The sequence below is a fragment of the Scyliorhinus torazame genome, chromosome 3 (genome assembly GCF_047496885.1).
Source record: "Scyliorhinus torazame isolate Kashiwa2021f chromosome 3, sScyTor2.1, whole genome shotgun sequence".
NCBI lineage: Eukaryota > Metazoa > Chordata > Chondrichthyes > Carcharhiniformes > Scyliorhinidae > Scyliorhinus > Scyliorhinus torazame.
The window spans coordinates 130,877,568-130,897,733 of record NC_092709.1 but is presented as its reverse complement, the minus strand read 5'-3'; the positions used below and the strand labels follow the sequence as shown (position 1 = coordinate 130,897,733).

General features: G+C 43.2%; 1 protein-coding gene across 3 annotated transcripts in view; it reads left to right on the top strand.

Annotated features, from left to right (window-relative positions):
• Positions 1 to 20,166, top strand: part of cnot6l (CCR4-NOT transcription complex, subunit 6-like) — a 187,502-nt gene that overhangs the window by 139,874 nt on the left and 27,462 nt on the right. For all 3 annotated transcript variants that reach the window (XM_072496208.1, XM_072496209.1, XM_072496210.1), the window contains exons 9-11: positions 3,516 to 3,664; positions 12,667 to 12,900; positions 14,279 to 14,481. In XM_072496208.1, the coding sequence (XP_072352309.1) occupies positions 3,516 to 3,664; positions 12,667 to 12,900; positions 14,279 to 14,481 (586 nt within the window). The remainder of the gene's footprint in view (positions 1 to 3,515; positions 3,665 to 12,666; positions 12,901 to 14,278; positions 14,482 to 20,166) is intronic.

Here is a 20,166-nt window from a genome sequence, read left to right as displayed (position 1 = left end):
TACTTCACTAGCGGATGGTAAGTATGCCAACAGGATCAAAAGTTGCAGGATTTGAGGAATAAGAAAACAAAGGTTTGCTGAAATTGAAATGACAGGCCTAATTTATTTTCAGAAAAAAAGCTCTGAATAAACATTTCATTGATCCACAAGTACAGCATTCATGTCTAAGACTTGACGAAGTGAACTCCTAGGATTTCCTTGAAAACATATTTTCAATAAACAAAACATCAGATACTTTAGTCCCATTTTGGCCTTTAACTCTGGGACCTGGTAGAACCTGGAAGTTCGACTTGAAAATGTAACTATTCTCATGGCCATTCTGCCAGCGTTTATTTGCACCTCGATTTCATTAAAATATACCTGAATGTAAATTAGTTTTATAAAAAAAAAAAAAAAAAAAAATGGGGACCACATGAACGTGTACGCACCTTGTTTAATTATGAAAATTAGAGATTCTGCTTACTTACCCCTCATTCCTGTACATTAAGCATAACATTCAGGAAGCTGCAATTAGGAAAACTGCTCCATTTTTTCATGCAACGTATCACAACACATTCAAGCAAGAAAACTATATTGCAAGTCTCCAAGTAAGACAGTTTAAATGTTTAAAACATTGCAGAAAATAGCTTTGATTCCTGCTGTGCTTGAAAATCAGGTTGCAATTTGAAGAGAGCAAGTGCCGTTGCAAGAAATTAAAGCTCTAACTTTATTATGGGCAAAGATGTCTATTGATCAGTCCAGTTGAATACTACAATGAGTTGCAGATGTTTTGGTATATTGTGTATGAGTGGGTAACTCTCATTCATAGTTCTGTGCTCTTTTTAAGCCATTGATTTGCTTTATGCCCAGTTTGTGGATGTCTCTGAGTAGCAATATGAAAGAAATTCCAGGCTTGAATTTACACATTTAAGTTAGTGAAGAGAGGAAGTTGCTTTTACTATAATTTTACAGTGTAAATCCACCCTCAATTAGTTAAATGCAGCATTGAATCGAGGGTTTCATTCTGCTTATAGTTGACCCACAGCTGTCTGGTACTATAGTCTTTGTGTAGGTTGTATTTTGTTTGTTTATCCAGAGTGGATTTGGTTGCAAGGCAAAGTTTCAGGTTGTATCTGTAAAATCTCAGATATTTTGACTAGGGTATTAACTAAAAGTTTTACCCAGAGCTATGTAAACAGGTTTCATAAAATTCTGAATCTGTTGCACTACTTTCTGCTCAATTTTCTTTTGTATTCAATTTAGAACCATCGGAATATAACGGTGCATAGAGCCCATTCAGCCCATTGTCTGTGCTGGCCAAATGAGAAAATAAAACTAGCCACTCATTTTAATCCAATGTTCTAGCACCTGGTCTGTAGCCCTGCAGGTGACAGGACATCAGATGCATATTGAGGTATCTTTCTAAATTAGTTGAGCACTTCAGCCTCTACCACAACTTGGGCAATGAATTCCAGATGCCCACCACCCTCTGCGTGAAGGTTTTTCCAAACACCTTAAATCTATGCCCCCTGGTAATTGACCCCTTAGCTAGGGGAAACAAATCTTCCCACTCTGCACTATCTGGTCCCTCATAATTTTGAACACCTGAATTAGGTTGCCCCTTTTCCTTCTCTGTTCTTTCTCTGTTCAAGGAAAACAACCATAGCCTAGCCAACCTCTGCTCATAGCTGCAATTTGCAAGCCCTGGCAACTTTCTTGTAAATCTTGTCTACACACTCCAGTGCAATTATGTCCTTCCAGCAATGTGGTGACCAGAATTCTACACACAATTCCAGTGTTTTTATACAGTTCCATCCATTACATTCTGCTTTTGTATATAATACCTCTCCCATAAAGGAAGACATTCCACCTGCTTTGTTTTTAAAAATAAATTGAGAGTATCCAATTCTTTTTTTTCCCAATTAAGGGGTAATTTTAGTGTGGTCAGTCCACCTACCCTGCAAATCTTTGGGTTGTGTGGCTGAGACCCATGCAGGCATGGGGAGAATGTGCAAACTCCACATGGGACAGTGACCCGGGGTCCACCTGCTTCGTTGACCACTGTGTCCACCTGTCCTGGCACCTTCAAGGACCTTTGGACAGGGACTCCCAAGGTCTCTCATTTCCTCAACTCCTTGCAGTATCTTCCCATTTATTGATTATGCCCTTTATTTGGCCTCCTCAAATGCGTTACCTCACATTTTTCCAGATGGAATTCCATTTGCCACTCCTCTGTCCATTCAACCAAACCATTAATATTCCTGAGTCAACAACTATGCTCTTCACTATCATAGCCAATTTTTGTGTAATCTGCAAATTTCCCAGTCATACCTCCCACATTTAAGTCTAAATTATTAATATATGCCTCCTGTAAGTTTAACACACCCTACTCTGGGTGTTCTGTGGGTTTTCATGGAGACGAAAATGAGATTGGTTACAATAAATAAGTTTTGTTCTTATTTTAGATGTTTTAATTATATTCTGCCACTTGAGGGCACTCTGATTATTTGTGCGGTTTACCCCAAAGACTGAACAATTGCTGTACAACATTACAACATATATATTAATTTTCTGTTTTCTCCCCAAGTCCTGTTGAGGGTCAACCGTAGTTTCTTAGTACAGTTACACAGTATTAACATTGTTCAATATGAGGTCTTTCACTGTGGTTCATGGTTGTGTTTTTTTTCCCCCACTAAGTTTAGTGTAAGAACTTGTAGATTTGCTTGTGGTCATTCATCCACGTGCTATATATAATACATGGAGTCGTTTTGGTGCAAAAGAGCGTAAAGGAGGTGACTCTAGAATTAAGCTAATTAGTGATACATTTATATGTCTTGAAAATATGTTCTGTTTAATCTTCATAATCAAGCCTGTCCAAGTTTGTCATATTGCTTGGAGTTGGAATGAAGGGTACAGTAGCCTCCTTTATTGCATCTGTCATTGTACCATTTTCTGCTATAGAAATGTGATCAGGCATTGAGAATAACTTCCAACTTGTTCAGTCATTCCTATTGAAAATGATGGGACTGGATTGATTCACCCCCCCCCCCCAAAAAAAAAACCACCAATATGTTTCTTGGATGTGGGTGACACTGAGGTTGAATTTATTGCTCACCCTAGTTGTCCTGAGAAGGTGGTGATGGACAACGTTGGCTTGTTGTAATCTCTTTTGCAACGATACCTCCACATTATTGCTGGGTAGGGAGTTCCAGTATTTTGTCCCAACAGTGATGAAGGGTGGCAGGCGTTACAATACTTGCTGTTCACTTTATCTTTGAGAGTAAAATGGTTTAAATTATGGAATCAAAAGTTGTAGAGTTTATTAAACCAACTTTGATAAATTTGCTATGATTTATAACTCCTATGTTCATTTAAAAAGTTTCCCCTCTTGCATTAGTTCCAATCTGCCATTCTTTACCCTGTTTTATTTTCAAATTTATCTTCCTCTAATTTCGAACTGCTAACTGAACATGTCTTTGTTTACTCTATAATTATTAAAATATTTTAATGCCTTTTCTCTCCCTCCTTCCCCTCAGATTTGCATTGGTGCAGAAGCACACAGTGGAATTCAACCAATTGGCAATGGCCAATTCGGATGGCTCTGAAGCCATGTTAAATCGAGTTATGACAAAGGATAATATTGGGGTAGCGGTGCTCTTAGAGGTCCACAAGGATCTTTTTGGAGGTACGTGTTTTATATTCTTAAAATTGCAAGTGAAAACAAATGAATTGATGTAGTTGGGTAAAGCCAGTGCATGTGATGTTTTGGCTCACTGCTCAGATGTTTCCTTTTGTGGGATAATTTTAAATGTCTGGTTGGAATGTGTTTCCTTTTTTAATTATGAGCTTAATTTTATAATCTTCTTGCAACTCACTCAAAGAGCTTGTATTGCACCTCTGCACGGTGCATATAAAAGGCAAGCTATGTACTTGCATTTCTTCACCTTTTTAGTTTCTTCCATTTTTTTAAGAAAAAGGACGGAATGTTGGCCTCTTAATGCCAATTTTCAGAAAATTGACTGGAGGCGAGTCAGTGTGGCCCATAATGACTTCTTTTGATTATTTCTCTTGCATAATATACTACTGCTTCATTTTGGCTATCATTGTTATTCTTTAAGTGTATTGATTTATGTTGATATGTAATGCCAGTACACCATATTTGGGTTTCTATTCATTTTGTGTTACATAGAAACATAGAAAAAAGGAATAGGACGAAACTGGAAAATATGAGCAGGAGTAAGCCAAGTCAGCCCTTGAAGCCTTCTTCACCATTCAATATGATCATGGCTGATCCTCTAACTCCATGTTTTTCAAACTTTTTTTCCCGGGACCCACTTTTACCTTTGTGACCCACACCGGCCGACCTTATGCCATATCTCTCTCTCTCTCTCTCTCTCTCTCTCTCTCTCTCCTCACACTCACACTCACACTCACACTCACACTCACACTCACACTCACACTCACACTCACACTCACACTCACACTCACACTCACACTCACACTCACACACACACACACACACACGCACCCAGACACGCAAACTGTGTAGTAACTCTCTCTTGCACATCTATTCCACTGCTCCCCTTGTGTTGGAACCAGTACGAGAATTCCGTACAATGACAGGATCTCAATCATTGTCTGCCCATCAGCTCAGTACAGGCTATGAAAATAAAATTTATTATTGCAAGTGACCAGAAATAAATACACCTTCATTTCTTCAAACTCTGAGCTGATTTTCTGTAAATTTTTTATACATTTTGTTTTTGAAGATGTGGTGAGTGAGATCAGTTTTATAATCTGGAGAAATTTATACAAGGGAAGGCATTATATCAACCGGCCCAGAATACACTGGTCACCAGCAGGCTCATTGGCAACCAGGTCTCACTGGTAACCGGCAAGATCATCCCAAAAATTACACCAAACCCAGTGGCATTTAAGAATCAACATTTGGTTCCACAAGTGATTAATAATCTTTATTGTCACAAGTAGGCTTACATTAACACTGCGATGAAGTTACTGTGAAAAGCCCCTAGTCGCCACATTCCGGCGCCTGTTCGGGTACACGGAGAATTCAGAATGTCCAAATTACCTAACCGCACTGGCTGGATTCTCCGCCCCGCCGCGCCACATTTCTGTTTTACCCCGCCGGCGGGATGCTCTGTTACCGGCTGGTCAATGGGGTTTCCCATTGTGGGGCTGCCCCGGCTGCCGGCTAAACAGAGCATCCCACCGACGGAGAATCCAGCCCGACGTTTTTCGGGACTTGTGGGAGGAAACCAGAGCACCAGGAGGAAAGCCACGCAGACACAGGGAAAACATGCAGACTCCGCACAGACAATGACCCAAGCCGGAAATCGAACCTTGGACCCTGGAGCTGTGAAGCAACCGTTCTATCCACTGTGCTACCGTGCCTCCAGAGTACAGAGTTAGCTAGAGCTTTGACATATCCGATTCAAGCATCCTTGTTGCAAAACAGTCTGGCTTGATTCTGCATCTAAACGCACCGCATTAGCTGTGTCCCGTTTGCTCATGGGATGCTGCTGACTCCAATATCTGCTGGCTGTAATATTCCAGTTCCATCTCCTGACAAACCTGCTTGTGACTTTGACCTCTCATTGCTATTGGGAATTGGGCTGTTCCCCTGTGACCGATGTTCATTTGCGTGATCTTCTGGGGCATCATAGAACCTTTCTCCGCCATCATCTGTTGAGAGTCTGGGCCATCACTTCAGTTGTGCTACGCTCAACGTGAGCTGCCTCCAGCACTCAATGACAGATTGGTTTAGTCCTTTCAATAACACTTGCTTTTGATTATTCCAGCCCCAATGGCCAACTCAACCTGGCGCTGCAGAATTTTGTCGGGTGTCTGACATTGACAACGTGCTGCACAGTCCGGAGGCCCATCTGTCCCTTGCTTTAGCGATGCCAAGAAACTGTCCTGCTCTGGTACATGCTGAATTGAGCCTCCAACATGAGTCATCTTCTGAATTCAGCATGTAAAAAAAGCAGTAATTGCTTCAGTGTCAAGGTTTGTTAGTGCACTTCTGCTCAGGAACAGGAGAGTGATGAGACTGAAGACTGACCCTGGCTTGAACAGTGCAGCTCAAGCCATTTTAATAAATATGCTGCTGGTAGCGGACTTTGGGCGCATCTCTCGGGATCAGATCTAGATCACTGCGAGAACTCTGCGATTGTTCGCTCATCGACCCTCCCGACACCCGTCCACGACCCACCCCCGCGGGTCGCGACCCACACTTTGCAAAATCCTACTCTAACGCAATGCCATTCTCCCACTCTCAGTGACATCACATTTAAAGCATGATGTAATTTCATTTTCACTTCCCCACCTGCCTTGCAGTCTCGCTCCTGCTTGCATTGCTCTTGCCCCATGTCACTGTTGACTCCTGGTGTCATCTCGGGAGCCCCGCCTCCGGATTCAGTGAGGGTACGCTGTACTGCTCCTTTTTAAGTTTTGTTATAAGAACATAAGAACTAGGAGCAAGAGTAGGCCATCTGGCCCCTCAAGCCTGCTCCACCATTCAATGAGATCATGGCTGATCTTTTGTGGACTCAGCTCTACTTTCCGGCCCGAACACCATAACCCTTAATCCCTTTATTCTTCAAAAAACTATCTATCTTTATCTTAAAAACATTTAATGAAGGAGCCTCTACTGCTTCACTGGGCAAGGAATTCCATAGATTCACAACCCTTTGGTTGAAGAAGTTCCTCCTAAACTCAGTCCTAAATCTACTTCCCCTTATTTTGAGGCTATGCCCCTAGTTCTGCTTTCACCCGCCAGTGGAAACAACCTGCCCGCATCTATCCGATCTATTCCCTTCATAATCTTCTATGTTTCTATAAGATCCCCCCTCATCCTTCTAAATTCCAACGAGTACAGTCCCAGTCTACTCAACCTCTCCTCGTAATCCAACCCCTTCAGCTCTGGGATTAACCTAGTGAATCTCCTCTGCACACCCTCCAGTGCTAGTACGTCCTTTCTCGAGTAAGGAGACCAAAACTGAACACACTACTCCAGGTGTGGCCTCACTAACACCTTATACAATTGCAGCAGAACCTCCCTAGTCTTAAACCCCATCCCTGAAGGACAAAATTCCACTTGCCTTCTTAATCACCTGTTGCACCTGTAAACCAACTTTTTGCGACTCATGCACTAGCACACCCAGGTCTCTCTGCACAGCAGCATGTTTTAATATTTTATCATTTAAATAATAATCCCTTTTGCTGTTATTCCTACCAAAATGGATAAACTCACATTTGTCAACATTGTACTCCATCTGCCAGACCCTAGCCCATTCATTTAGCCTATCCAAATCCCTCTGCAGACCTCCAGTATCCTCTGCACTTTTTGCTTGACCACTTATCTTAGTGTCGTCTGCAAACTTGGACACATTGCACTTGGTCCCCAATTCCAAATCATCTATGTAAATTGTGAACAATTGTGGGCCCAACACTGATCCCTGAGGGACACCACTAGCTACTGATTGCCAACCAGAGAATAACCCATTAATCCCCATTCTTTGCTTTCTATTAATTAACCAATCCTCTATCCATCCTACTACTTTCCCCTTAATGCCATGCATCTTTATCTTATGCAACAACCTTTTGTGTGGCACCTTGTCAAAGGCTTTCTGGAAATCCAGATACACCACATCCATTGGCTCCCCGTTATCTACCGCACTGTTAATGTCCTCAAAAAATTCCACTAAATTAGTTAGGCACGACCTGCCCTTTATGAACCCATGCTGCGTCTGTCCAATGGGACAATTTCCATCCAAATGCCTCGCTATTTCTCCCTTGATGATAGATTCCAGCATCTTCCCTACTACCGAAGTTAAGCTCACTGGCCTATAATTACCCGCTTTCTGCCTACCTCCTTTTTTAAACAGTGGTGTCACGTTTGCTAATTTTCAATTCGCCGGGACCACCCCAGAGTCTAGTGAATTTTGGTAAATTATTACTAGTGCATTTGCAATTTGCAATATGATGTTGACTTAGATAATATCAACGGGGTTAGACAAAGTGTTTTATTATCACTTTCTTTAATAGACCCTAACAATTTCACCTAAGATGTTAGGCTAACTTGTCTGTAGTCCCCTGTTTTCTCCCCCTCTCCTTTTAAATAGCAGGGTTACATTTGCAACCCTCCGAATCTGCCAGGACTGTTGCAGAATCTGCAGAATTCGGGAAGGTGACACTCATTGTATCTTTTCCATGGCCACAGCCCTTCGTAACCTGGGATGTAGTTTCAGGTCCTGGGGATTTATCGGCTTTCAGTCCCATTAATTTTTCCACTTTTTTGGTAATATTCCAATTATTCCTTCTCTGCAGACCCTTGGTTTCCTGGCATTTCTGGGAAATTATTTGTGCCTTCCTCTGTGAAGGCAGAACTACAACAGTTGTTTAATTGCTCTGCTGTTTCCTTGTTCTTTATTATAAATTCTCCCGTGTGCGACTGTACATTTATCTTCATTATTTTTTTTTTACATTCTTGTTGAAGCTTTTACAGTCTGCTTTTGTGTAACTTGCAAGTTTACACTCTTACTGTATTTTTCCCTTCTCAATCAATCCACTTGGTCTTCCTTTGCTGAATTCTGAACTGCTTCCAACCCTTAGGCTTGCAACTTTTTCTAGCAACATTATATGGCTCTTCAGATCTTGTACTATCCTTAATTAACTTTGATAACCATGGTTGAACCACTTTTATTGTTGTGTTTTTTTGTGCCAATAAGAAATGTGTAACTGTTACAAAGCACATTCTCGTTCTTTAAATATTAGTCATTGCCTATGCACAGTCATGCCTTTTAATGAAGTTTCCCAATCTATTTTAGTCAACTCTCACCTCATTTTTTTTGTTTTGTTTATATTCCGGACCATACTTTCAGATCGGTCGCCTTCACTTTCATCCGAATGAGGAATTCTATCCTTTATGGTTGCTATTTTGTGAAGCTTCGCAATTAATATTTAACTGAAGCTATATTGCAGATACTTCAGAAGGAATTATTCCAAATAAATTAGGATTATTAGAACGAATTATTCCAAATAAATTAGGATTATCCTAATGAGCTGGTCATTCCCTTGCCCCACCCTCAATATATGTGGGTGTTTTTCAGAGTAATCAAACAGATTGTACAAGGTTATTGTCTCCTTTTATATTGGAGAAGTGGGATATGTGGCCATGGATGTTTTTTTGTATATACATGGAATGTTTTTCACACTTTAATATAGGACATTCCAAATTATAATGCCCACCAGGACAAATTGGCAGTGCCCTCTGCTAAGTGCTTAACCAAAAGGTTAGCTCAAACTGTAAATTGTGCCAGATATCATTTCACTGTTGGGTAGGAACTTAAGGTGCTAAGCAGATGTGTACCTCTGGATCAGATACTGACATTTGTTATGAGCTTTTTTGTGTATTTTTACTGTGCTAGAACGAAGGCAGTACAGATAGATTATCATAAAGCGAATGTAACTGATGTGTAAAAGAGATCGAGATTTGCAATGCATAATACTTGCATGTTCTTAACATTGGGTAGATTAAACAATGTTTAAAGAAATTAATTTAAGAGCTTTGTAAGATTATATTTTTGCACAACTTCAATGAATTTCTCAATCATTTTTCTTGGTCACTTTTTTGCCGCAGTCAACTTTGGTGTTCTGCAGTCATTGTAGCAGATCCAGCCTTTCTCCTCTTTCTCCCACCCATCCAATTGTCCCCCCATTACCACCACCACATCCAAGAGATACGGTAGTGTCACAGTGAGTTCTTCCATGGGAATTGCCCGTATCCAGTGCTTTCTACAGGAAGAGAAGCACCATTGGAAAGGTGAAAGACAGGGCAGGCTTGATGGTCTTAATCTAGTAGTCACAATTAAGCGGAGTGCTCAGAGAGCTCCATCTAGCCACTGCAGAAGCTATTGCCTGACTTAGTGATTATTATGCACGCAACAAAAACTCAAATTACCACATTTACAAACCCAGAACTAAATAACAATACCCTGCATCAGTGTCAGAGGTAATGGTTTCAAGTTCTTCTCCAGAGACTCTACACATAATCCAAGCTACTGTGAGAAACACTGCTCACTTAATAAAAGATTTACACTTAGTCAAATTCTGAAGAAGTATTTATTATCGATCTTGCAAGAGCGGGTGCCTCCAGTACGCAATAGCAGACACACAGAATTCACACAGCATCACTTTGTTATATACAATCCATGAAAATACAATCCGTGGGAAACCATCCCTGAGAAACACATCCCACAAACTATAGAAAGGGCAGTTCCCTTATCAGTGATCCCTTATTTGGTCTCTCCCTTGCATAGTGAGTTCTATCCGCTCCTGGTACATCCTTGGACCGGCAGTTAAAGATAAGAATGAGGCCCTTTGCTTGCACCTGCTATCTCCCCCTTTCTTAGCAAGTTCTGTTATTGTTCATTCCGTTCTTCCCCGAAGGTCATTCTGGTACATCGTTGTAATAATTCGCTCACTATAGTTTACTCAGAACTTGACGTTAATTTTCCCATCATGCTTCATTGTTGACATCTTAATTGTGAACCAGAGTATATACATGTAAAAACAACACAAAAACAACACAATGTTCATTTCTCTCTCATCCCCATTTTTTTCTTTTTACTGTTGTTGCTTTTTACACTTCGTAGCCTCATCTAACCTACCCCAAAATTGTCCAACATCCTCTCAACTTCCCTTTCTATGGGGACGTCCCCCCCTTCATTCTCCCCACTTGCTAGTAGGCAAATGGTATCCTGACCCAGGGGCATCTGCTTGGTCAAGGCTGTTTCGATGAGCCTCTGCACCAAGCCTCTTACACACTGGATGATGCAGCAGCCTATTGCCGCCAATGCTCCTATCACCACGATGATGGAGGTGAGGATGGATACAATTAACCCTTTCTATTTCCCAAACAATGATTCAAGCCACCCAGTCATGGATGTGTCTGCCCCTGAGTTGTGTGCCATTTCCACAGCCGGAGTGGTTAACCCTTGTAGTGCACGGGTAATCGATCCGTTGGGTGCCGTGTTGTTGGGGATAAACGTACAACACTGTCCTTTGAGCATAACGCATACACCACCTTTCTCTGCCAAAATCATATCCAGAGCCAATCTATTCTCCCAGGCCATTCTACTGGTTGCATCCAGTTGTTCTGCTATGCCCTTCACGGCGTCCCTGGTATAATTGATGAACCTCTGTTGGTTATAGTATATATAGTTTATCCAATCCACATTCTTATTGATCGTAACCCACCAGAAGAGGGACTCAAACCCAGCTGCAATCTGATTTCAGGCTTTGAACTCATCTGGTACTCCTCTGGGAATGCCAACGGAGTCCAGGTAAATCCTGTCATCAAATGAGGTAGGTATGCCCCGTTTAGATCGTCCCCTTTTACACTCCCCCTCTCCTCTTGTCTCTCATAGGCTATACTGAACGGAATGGCGAGCTGAACTAATGCACATGTCCCTTTCCATTGGGGGGGTAGAGTGGGTCTTAGAATCTTTCCTTCGCAATACCACCATATATCTGCACGTGGTATTTTAAGTGATGAGTAATTGGCCTGGGTGGTCACGTTCTTAGTCTCAATACAAGTCTTGATGTCTCCCATATCTTTACTTAGCCCCGTATCAGAACGACTTACACACGATTTGTGATGCGCCATGGTAACCCAGAAGGAGGGAGGGTTTGCTGATAGTTTCTTATTAACAGGAGGAAACATCAGAGATAGGGCAGTGCAGGTCTTGTTGCCCCAGGCTGTTGCATCTTGGTACAGGGCCATCATACATTCCATGCTCCCTCTATTTTCTGTCCACCCCAGTGGAAAGGGCTCCATATGGGCCTGTGGTCTACCTGATGCGCAAGCATAACAATTGTCTTTCTTCAGCGTCTGGGAACGATGGGAACCATCCCTGAGAAACACATCCCACAAACTATAGAAAGGGCAGTTCCCTTATCAGTGATCCCTTATTTGGTGTCTCCCTTGCATAGTGAGTTCTATCCGCTCCTGGTACATCCTTGGACCGGCAGTTAAAGATAAGAATGAGGCCCTTTGCTTGCACCTACTATCTCCCCCTTGCTTAGCAAGTTCTGTTATTGTTCATTCCGTTCTTCCCTGAAGGTCATTCTGGTACATCGTTATAATAATTTGCTCATTCTAGCTTACTCAGAACTTGACATGTTAATTTTCCCATCATGCTTCATTGTTGACATCTTAATTGTGAACCAGAGTATATACATGTAAAAGCAACACAAAAACAACACAATGTTCATTTCTCTCACTACCATTTCAGAATAGTACTAAAGCAGTACCATATACCGTTGGAGGTGCTGAATTCTGGATGAGTTATTAAACTGAGGCCCTAGCCTGCCCCCTCAGATGAACTGAAAAGATCCCATATCTGTGTTCTAAGTAGACCAAGACATTTTCCTAGTGTCCTGGCTGATGTTTGTTCCCTGATCAACATTTGAAAGAGATGATCAGGTCATTTATTTAATCACTGCATATTAATAGACTTCTTTCCTGCAGTGACTACACTTCAAAATTGCTTAATTGACAGGAAAGTGCTTTGGGATGTCCTGAGCTTGTTAAATGTGTTGCAAAAATGCTAGTTTGGTTGTGCTTTCAGTTGTTACATACATTAAATGTGGCAATCCTTTCAGGTGTGAAGACACTCCATGGAACAGAGAAGCAGCTAATTCTGGTGGCCAATGCACATATGCACTGGGACCCTGAATATTCTGATGTGAAGCTCATCCAAACAGTGATGATTATCTCTGAACTCAAAACTATTCTAGAGAAGTCAGCTGCTTCTCTTAGGCCAAGTTGCCCTTCTGCAGACCTGAACTGCATTCCATTGGTACTGTGTGCAGATCTCAATTCACTGCCAGATTCAGGTAAGACCATCAAGGACAACCGTACAATGACTCGTATCTGTACTATGCTTGCTGAATTTTAAGATAAAATCTCCAGATATTTTATTAGGATTTTGAGTAAGGTCCATTGTTTGTTCCTCAAAGATAGAATCTGTGCCCTTAAGTCCAGTTCAGTTTAGTGCAAGTGAGCTTCCTCAATTTGACAAGAATTCCTTTTTGGAAAAAAAACTAATTACAGGTAATGTGTTCAATTTAAATTCCAATGTAATTAGATGTAACATTATTTTAAGAAGTGCTTTATGCAGTTAATGTTTAAATTGAAACCAAAGAGAAAATGCTGGAAAATCTCAGAAGGTCTGGCAGCATCTATAGGGAGAGAAAAGAGCTAACGTTTCGAGTCCAGATGACCCTTTGTCAAAGCTAAAAGACCGAGAAAGTGGGAAAATTTATACTATGGAGTGAGAATGAAAGATGAGTTATAGCCACGGAAACCAAGGGGAAAGCGTGCTAATGGCAGTCCCCAGAGAGAACAGAAGGTGTGAAAGGCCAAACCGCAGAGTAACTAACATCAGTGGGTAAACTGTGACAGATGTAGATGTGGAGGGAGGGGAAGGGGGAAGCAAAGGGGAGAAAGGGTAAGGAAAGGTGTGTGTGTGTGTAATATATATATATATATATATATATATATATATAAGACGAGAGAAAGAAATGGTAAAAGACAGTTAAAATGAAATGGGATGAAAATAAATGGTGGGGTAGAGCTAATCATCTGAAGTTGTTGAATTCGATGTTGAGACCGGAAGGCTGTAGCGTGCCGAACTGGAAGATGAGATGTTGTTCCTCCAGTTTGCGTTGAGCTTCACTGGAGCATTGCAGCAGGCCAAGGACCGACATGTGGGCATGGGAGCAGGGTCCTTTGTTAAAATGGCAAGCAACAGGAAGGTCAGGATCCTGAATACACACAGGCCGAAGGTGCTCAGCAAAGCGATCACCCAGTCTGCGTTTGGTCTCTGATATATAGGAGACCACATTGCATTAGACCAAATTGGAAGAGGTGCAAGTGAAACGCTGCTTAACCTGGAATGCGTTTTTGGGATGTTAAGCATGGAAGAGGTAAGAGACGGGTGTTACACACACTGCGTTGCATGGGAAGGTGCCATGGGTGATGAGAGAGGTGTTGGGTGTGGTGGAGGAGTGGACTAGATTATCTCGGAGGGAACGGTCTCTGCGGAATGCTGACAGAGGGAGTGGAGGGAAGATGTGTTTGGTAGTGGCATCACACGAGTTGGCAAAAATGGTGGAGGATTATGCTAACGTTTAAATTGCTGTGTATCTTAAGACTTAACACTGTACAGAGGCTATTGTAATACATGTTCAATCTGTCAACTGCACTGTGTAGGTGTTGTGGAATATTTGAGCACTGGAGGTGTTGCACAGAATCACAAAGACTTCAAGGAGCTGAGGTATAACGAGTGCTTGATGAACTTCAGCTGTAATGGGAAGAATGGAACTTCTGATGGCAGAATTACTCATGATTTCCAACTAAAGAGCGCTTATGAAAACAACTTGATGCCTTACACAAATTACACTTTTGACTTCAAGGTGAGTGGTAGGCTGCACTGTGGTTTCTGTCAAATTGGGCTCGTGGAATCTCTGCAGATGATGCTGATCTTTTTGACAGATAATTGCTTGCGGCAAGGGTGATTTTTTTTTTTACTGCACTACTTTGATGTGTTTCTGGTAGGGCTTGTGATGATATAGAACAGTGATAGGCAACCAAGGCTAATGAGTGGGCTGCATGAGTGGCCCTCCTTCATCTCAGTGAGCCAAGAGATTGCAATTGGACTTGTTGACTAACCATGACCGTAGGAATAAGATTGAATGCATGCCAAATATGTCAATCCGTTCTAGAAAATGCTTAAGCATATATATTAATAGAACTGTCATCAATTTCAAATTTGCTGTGTTTTTGGGAGGAGGTGATTTGTGAATTTGGATGCTTTTTCATGTAAGGGGTGTGCATGACGGGGTCCTTTGGGTGGGGTGATGGTTTTGTCGCTATTCAAGGGTGGTAAGGGGCCAGTTGCACAGGCTAAGGAGGGATGGTGGGGAAGATTGTAAGGGGGGCCTGGGCTGGAGTTGCCACATTAGCAAGCAAGTGGGGGGGGGGGGTGGGATTGTGACGTGGCAGGGTTGGAGGCTGAGCGTGGTTGGTCATGGGCAGAGAGGGGGGCCATCTTGGATGGTGAGGCAGAACTGGTGGGAAATGATGGTGGCCAGTAGAGCGGAAGGGAGGCGTAAGCCTCCTGTAAGAATCAAGACGTGGAACGTCCGGGGGCTAACATGGGGGGGGGGGAGGGAATACTCATCTCACACGTGTATAAGGTGTATTTTAGAATTGATTACTTTGTGGTGAGTTGACCGGTGCTGATGAGGGTGGTGGGGGTGTGGTGAGTTGCTTGGTGCTGATGGGGTGGTGGGGGCGAAGTATAAGTATGTGGGAATTGTGATTTTGGATCATGCGCCACATTGGCTGGAGGTGAGGCTTAGCTCAGGGCTGGTGTAGAGGCCGGGGTGGAGGTTAGACACTGCTCTCTTGGCGGTTATGGCATTTTGTGAAAAGGTGACACTGGCAATTGAGAATTATGTGGAACTTAATCAGAACGGGGAGATGTCGGCGGCCACCTCCTGGGAGACGTTGAAGGTGGTGGTTCGAGGCGAGATGATCTTGTTCAAGGCTCAGAGGATATGAGGAGGAGGGAGGAGCACAGACAACTGCTGGACAAGATAATTGAGGTGCATGGGAGATACTAGGGAGGGTGGGGGAGCACTAAGGAGTTGGCGGAGAGGAAAAGGTTGCAGGGGCAGGATTGATGGGCAAAGTGGTGGAGCAGCTGCGGAGTGCGAGGGGGATGCAGTATGAATACGGAGAGAAGGCAAGCTGCATGTTGGCCCATCAACTGTGGCGGTAGCTGGCATCGAGGGAAATTCTATGGATGTGGGCAGAGAATGGGGAGGTGGTGTTGGAGCTGGGAATTATAAACAAAGTTTATGAGAAGTTGTATAGAACCGGGTGGAGAGGAGGGGGTGGGACAGTTATTGGGCGAGTTGGAGGAAGACAAGAGGCAGGTGTTGGAGGAACCACTGGGGCTGAGGGAGGTGATGGACAGTATCAGGGGATTGCAATCGGGGAGGACCCCGGGACCGGACGGCTTTCCGATGGAGTTTTGTAAGGTGTCTGACGAGTTGGCCTCGCTTGCCGTGGATGTTTAGTGAAGTAGTGAAGGGGAAGTTGCCAGAGACATTGACACAGGTGTTGATTACACTGATTCCGAAGAAGGGCAAGGAACCGCTGGAGTGTGGGTCATACAGGCCCATCTCATTGTTGAATAGGGACGTGAAAGTATTGGCTAAGGTGTTGGCGGGGAGGATGGAGTGTTGTGTGCCAGGGGTGGTTTCTGAGGATCAAATGGGTTTCGTGAAGGGCAGGCAGCTCTCGAGCAATATCAGGAGGTTGTTAAACGTGGTTATGACTTCTTCAGGGGGTGCAGGCGCCAGAGGTTATTGTTTCTGTGGTTGCAGAGAAGGCCTTTGATCGGGTGGAGTGGAGGTACTTGTCTGAAATTCTGTGAAGGTTTGGGTTTGGTCTGAAGTTTGTGGCATGTGTGCGTCTGTGGTATATGTCCCCAGTGACAAGTGCGTACAAATGAAATGGGTTCACCAGGTTTAGGACTGCACAGAGGAACGAGGCAGGGTTTCCCTCTGTCGCCGCTGTTATTAACACTGAAAATTGAACCCTTAACAGTGACACTTCAGAGGAAGAATTGCACGAACTGTGGACTGATTTTATGGGCTATATATTTTATATTTTGCTGTTGTTGCATGTGTTTGGAATAAAATACCTTTTTTTAAAAGAAAACATTGCACACTTGTCCATTACCAATTATGGCCCCATCATCTGGCCCTTTTTCCCCCACCAGCAACATTTTGCTATGTGACTATTATATATAACACCTGTCCCCATGCCTCATCTTAAAGCATTGTCCAGAGCATTAACTATTCCTTGCAACATGAGACAACTGGCAGATGTTTTTTTCGAATGATACGCTGTAATCATTGTTCAGTATACTGCTCTACATTTTTGGTGACGTCCGAAGTTGAATTGCTCTGCTCTGACTTGAGCAGCATTCTGACCTACCACTAAAGATCTCTCCAATTTCTACCCTGACTTTTTTTTCTTTTAGTTTTCTGCTCTCTGGCTCTTTGCAAGCTGCAATGAACACGTCTCACCTTTCTCCTTGGCACTGGGAGTATTAACTTCCAGCACTTTCATTTCAGATTTTCCAAGTGTCATTACTGGGTGTTTATTTTTTTCACATCATGAATTGACCCAATGTCATCCTTTGGCATGGTGCTTTATAGCTCCGGTGCCCGCACTACTGCCGTCTGTCTAAATGGCCCCTCCCACCTCTAATCATTGGCTTTTTAAAAAAATGAGGAGAGGTTGAGTGGCTTGGGCCTAGAAAAGCAATCTCGTCTGAGGGAATACAGCGGTAGTAAGTTTCAGGCGAGTAAGACCAGGCTGGATGGCCTCTACTTTAATGCCTGGAGTATTACAGGTAAAACCGATGAGTTGAGGGTGATGATTGACACGCGGAATTATGATATAGTAGCCATCATGGAGTTGTGGTTGAGGGAGGGGCAGAATTGGCAGCTCAACATCCCGGGATACAGAATCTTCAGGAGGGGGCAAAAGATGGGGGGGCATTGCACTATTAGTTAAGAAGTCAATTACTGCAGTAAGGAGAGATGATATCTTGGGGGTGACATTGAATGAAGCTTTGTGGGAGAGCTTATGAATAAAAAAGGGACAGCTATGTTGCTAAATGTTTATTACAGACCCCCCCCCCCCCCCCCCCCAAGATAGTCAACAGGAAATTGAAGAGCAAATATGTGCGCAATTTGCAGAAAGTGTTTCAAGATAATAGGGCAATTATAGGGAGGGATTTCAACTTTCCCAACGTTAACTGGGATAGTCATTGTGATAAGGGCTTAGATGGAGCAGAGTTCGTAAATTGTATACAAGAGAACTTTTTAGCTCAACATGTGGAGGGTCCAACAAGGGATGATGCAGTGCTGGACCTAATTCTGTGAATGAAGCCAGACAGATGGTTGACATGATGGTGGGGGAGCATCTTAGTGATAGCGACCACGACATGGAGCAATTTAAGTTTGTTATGGAGAAGGAAATAGACAAATTGCCGAAGAAGGTCTTGGATTGGGGGAGAGCAGATTTGAGTAAAATAAGGCCGGATCTGGCCAAGGTAGATCGGAACAAGTCACTGGTAGGGAGACCGACAGAAGAGTAGTGGGGGGTGTTCAAAGAGGAAATGGGGAGAGTACAGGCCCAACATGTTCCCTCTAGGGGAATAGAAATGAATAATAAGCCCAGAGAACCGTGGATGAACAGAGATATTCAGGATACAATGAGAAGGAAGAGAGGCTTTTAATAAGTACAAGGGGAGCAAATCAGCAGAGGCATTAGCGGAGTATAGAAAGTGCAGGATGGCACTTAAGAAAGCAATTAAGAGAGCAAGAATATGAAAAATCTCTACCTGGTAAAAGTAGGGGAAATCCCAAGATATTCTAAATCTATCAATGGGAAGAGGATAACTAGGGAAAATGTAGGGCCCATTAGGGACCAAGAGAAGAATTTATGGGTGGAGCCAGAGGACATTGGGAGGGTGTTAATGTATATTTCACATCTGTCTTCACCCAAGAGAATGAGGGGGCAGATATGGAACTCTGGGAGAGACTTGGAGGCTTTTGAGCAAGTTTTCATAGGGAGGGACAGGGAAGGAGACTGCGGTTATTGAGCAAGTTGTCATAGGGAGGGACAAGGTATTGGAGGTGTTGGCAGGCTTAAAATTGGAGAAACCTCCAGGTCTGGGCGAATTGTGTCCCAAGTTGCTGTGCGAGGTGAGGGAGGTGACTGCACGGACCCTGATCCAAATTTTCAATTCTTCTCTGGCCGTGGGAAGAGGTGCCAGAGGACTGGAGAACCACTAATGTGGTCCCACTATTTACGAAAGGCTGGAGGGATAAGCCAGAAAACTACAGGCCAGCGAGTCTCACGTCAGTGGTGGGCAAACAATGGAGAAAATTCTGAAGGAGAGAATCGATCTCCACATGGATCAGGAATCGTCAGCATGGCTTGTTCAGAGGGAGGTCATACCTAACAAACTTGATTGAATTTTTTAAGCATGTGACTAAATGTGTAGATGGGTGTGGTGCAGTGAACGAAGTTTAAATGGATTTCAGCAAAGCATTTGACAAGGTCCCACGTGGGAGACTTGTAAAGAAGGCAAATGCACACGGGATACGGGGGAAACTTGATAACGTGGATTCAAAGCTGGCTGAGCTGTAGGATACGGAGGGTGATGACAGATGGCTGCTTTAGTGACTGGAGGCCAGTGTCCAGTGATGTACCACTGTGATCTGTGCTGAGTCCCCTATTCATCATTTATATAAATGACATACATATAGATACATAGAAGATAGGAGCAGAAGGAGGCCTTTTGGCCCTTCGAGCCTGCTCCGCCATTCATCACGATCATGGCTAATCATCCAACTCAGTAGCCTAATTCTTCTTTCTCCCCATAGCCTTTGATCCCATTCTCCCCAAGTGCTATATCCAGCCGCCTCTTGAATATATTCAATGTTTTAGCATCGACTACTTCCTGTGCTAATGAATTCTATAGGCTCACCACTCTTTGTTGAAGAAATGGCTCCTCATCTCTGTCCAAAATGGTTTACCTTGAATCCTCAGACTGTGACCACTAGTTCTGGACGCAACCATCATTGGTAACATCTTCCCTGCATCTACCCGGTCTAGTCCCGTTAAAATTTTATAAGTCTCCTATGAGATCCCCCCTCATTCTTCTGAACTCCAGAGAGAACAATTCTAACCTAGTCAATCTCTCCTCATATGACAGTCCCGCCATAACTGGAATCAATCTGGTAAACCTTCGCTGCACTCCCTCGAGAGCAAGAGCATCCTTCCTCAGAGGAGCCCAAAATAAATGACATAGATGACTATGTGGGGGGTAGGATCGGTAAGTTTGCATATGACACTAAGGTAGGCCGGGTGGTTAACAGTGAGGCTGAGTGTCTTGGGTTACAGGAAGGTATAGATGGGATGGTCAAGTGGGCAGAAAATTGGCAGATGAAATTTAATCCTGACGAGTGAGAGGTGTTACACTTTGGCAGGAGCAATTTGACAAGGAA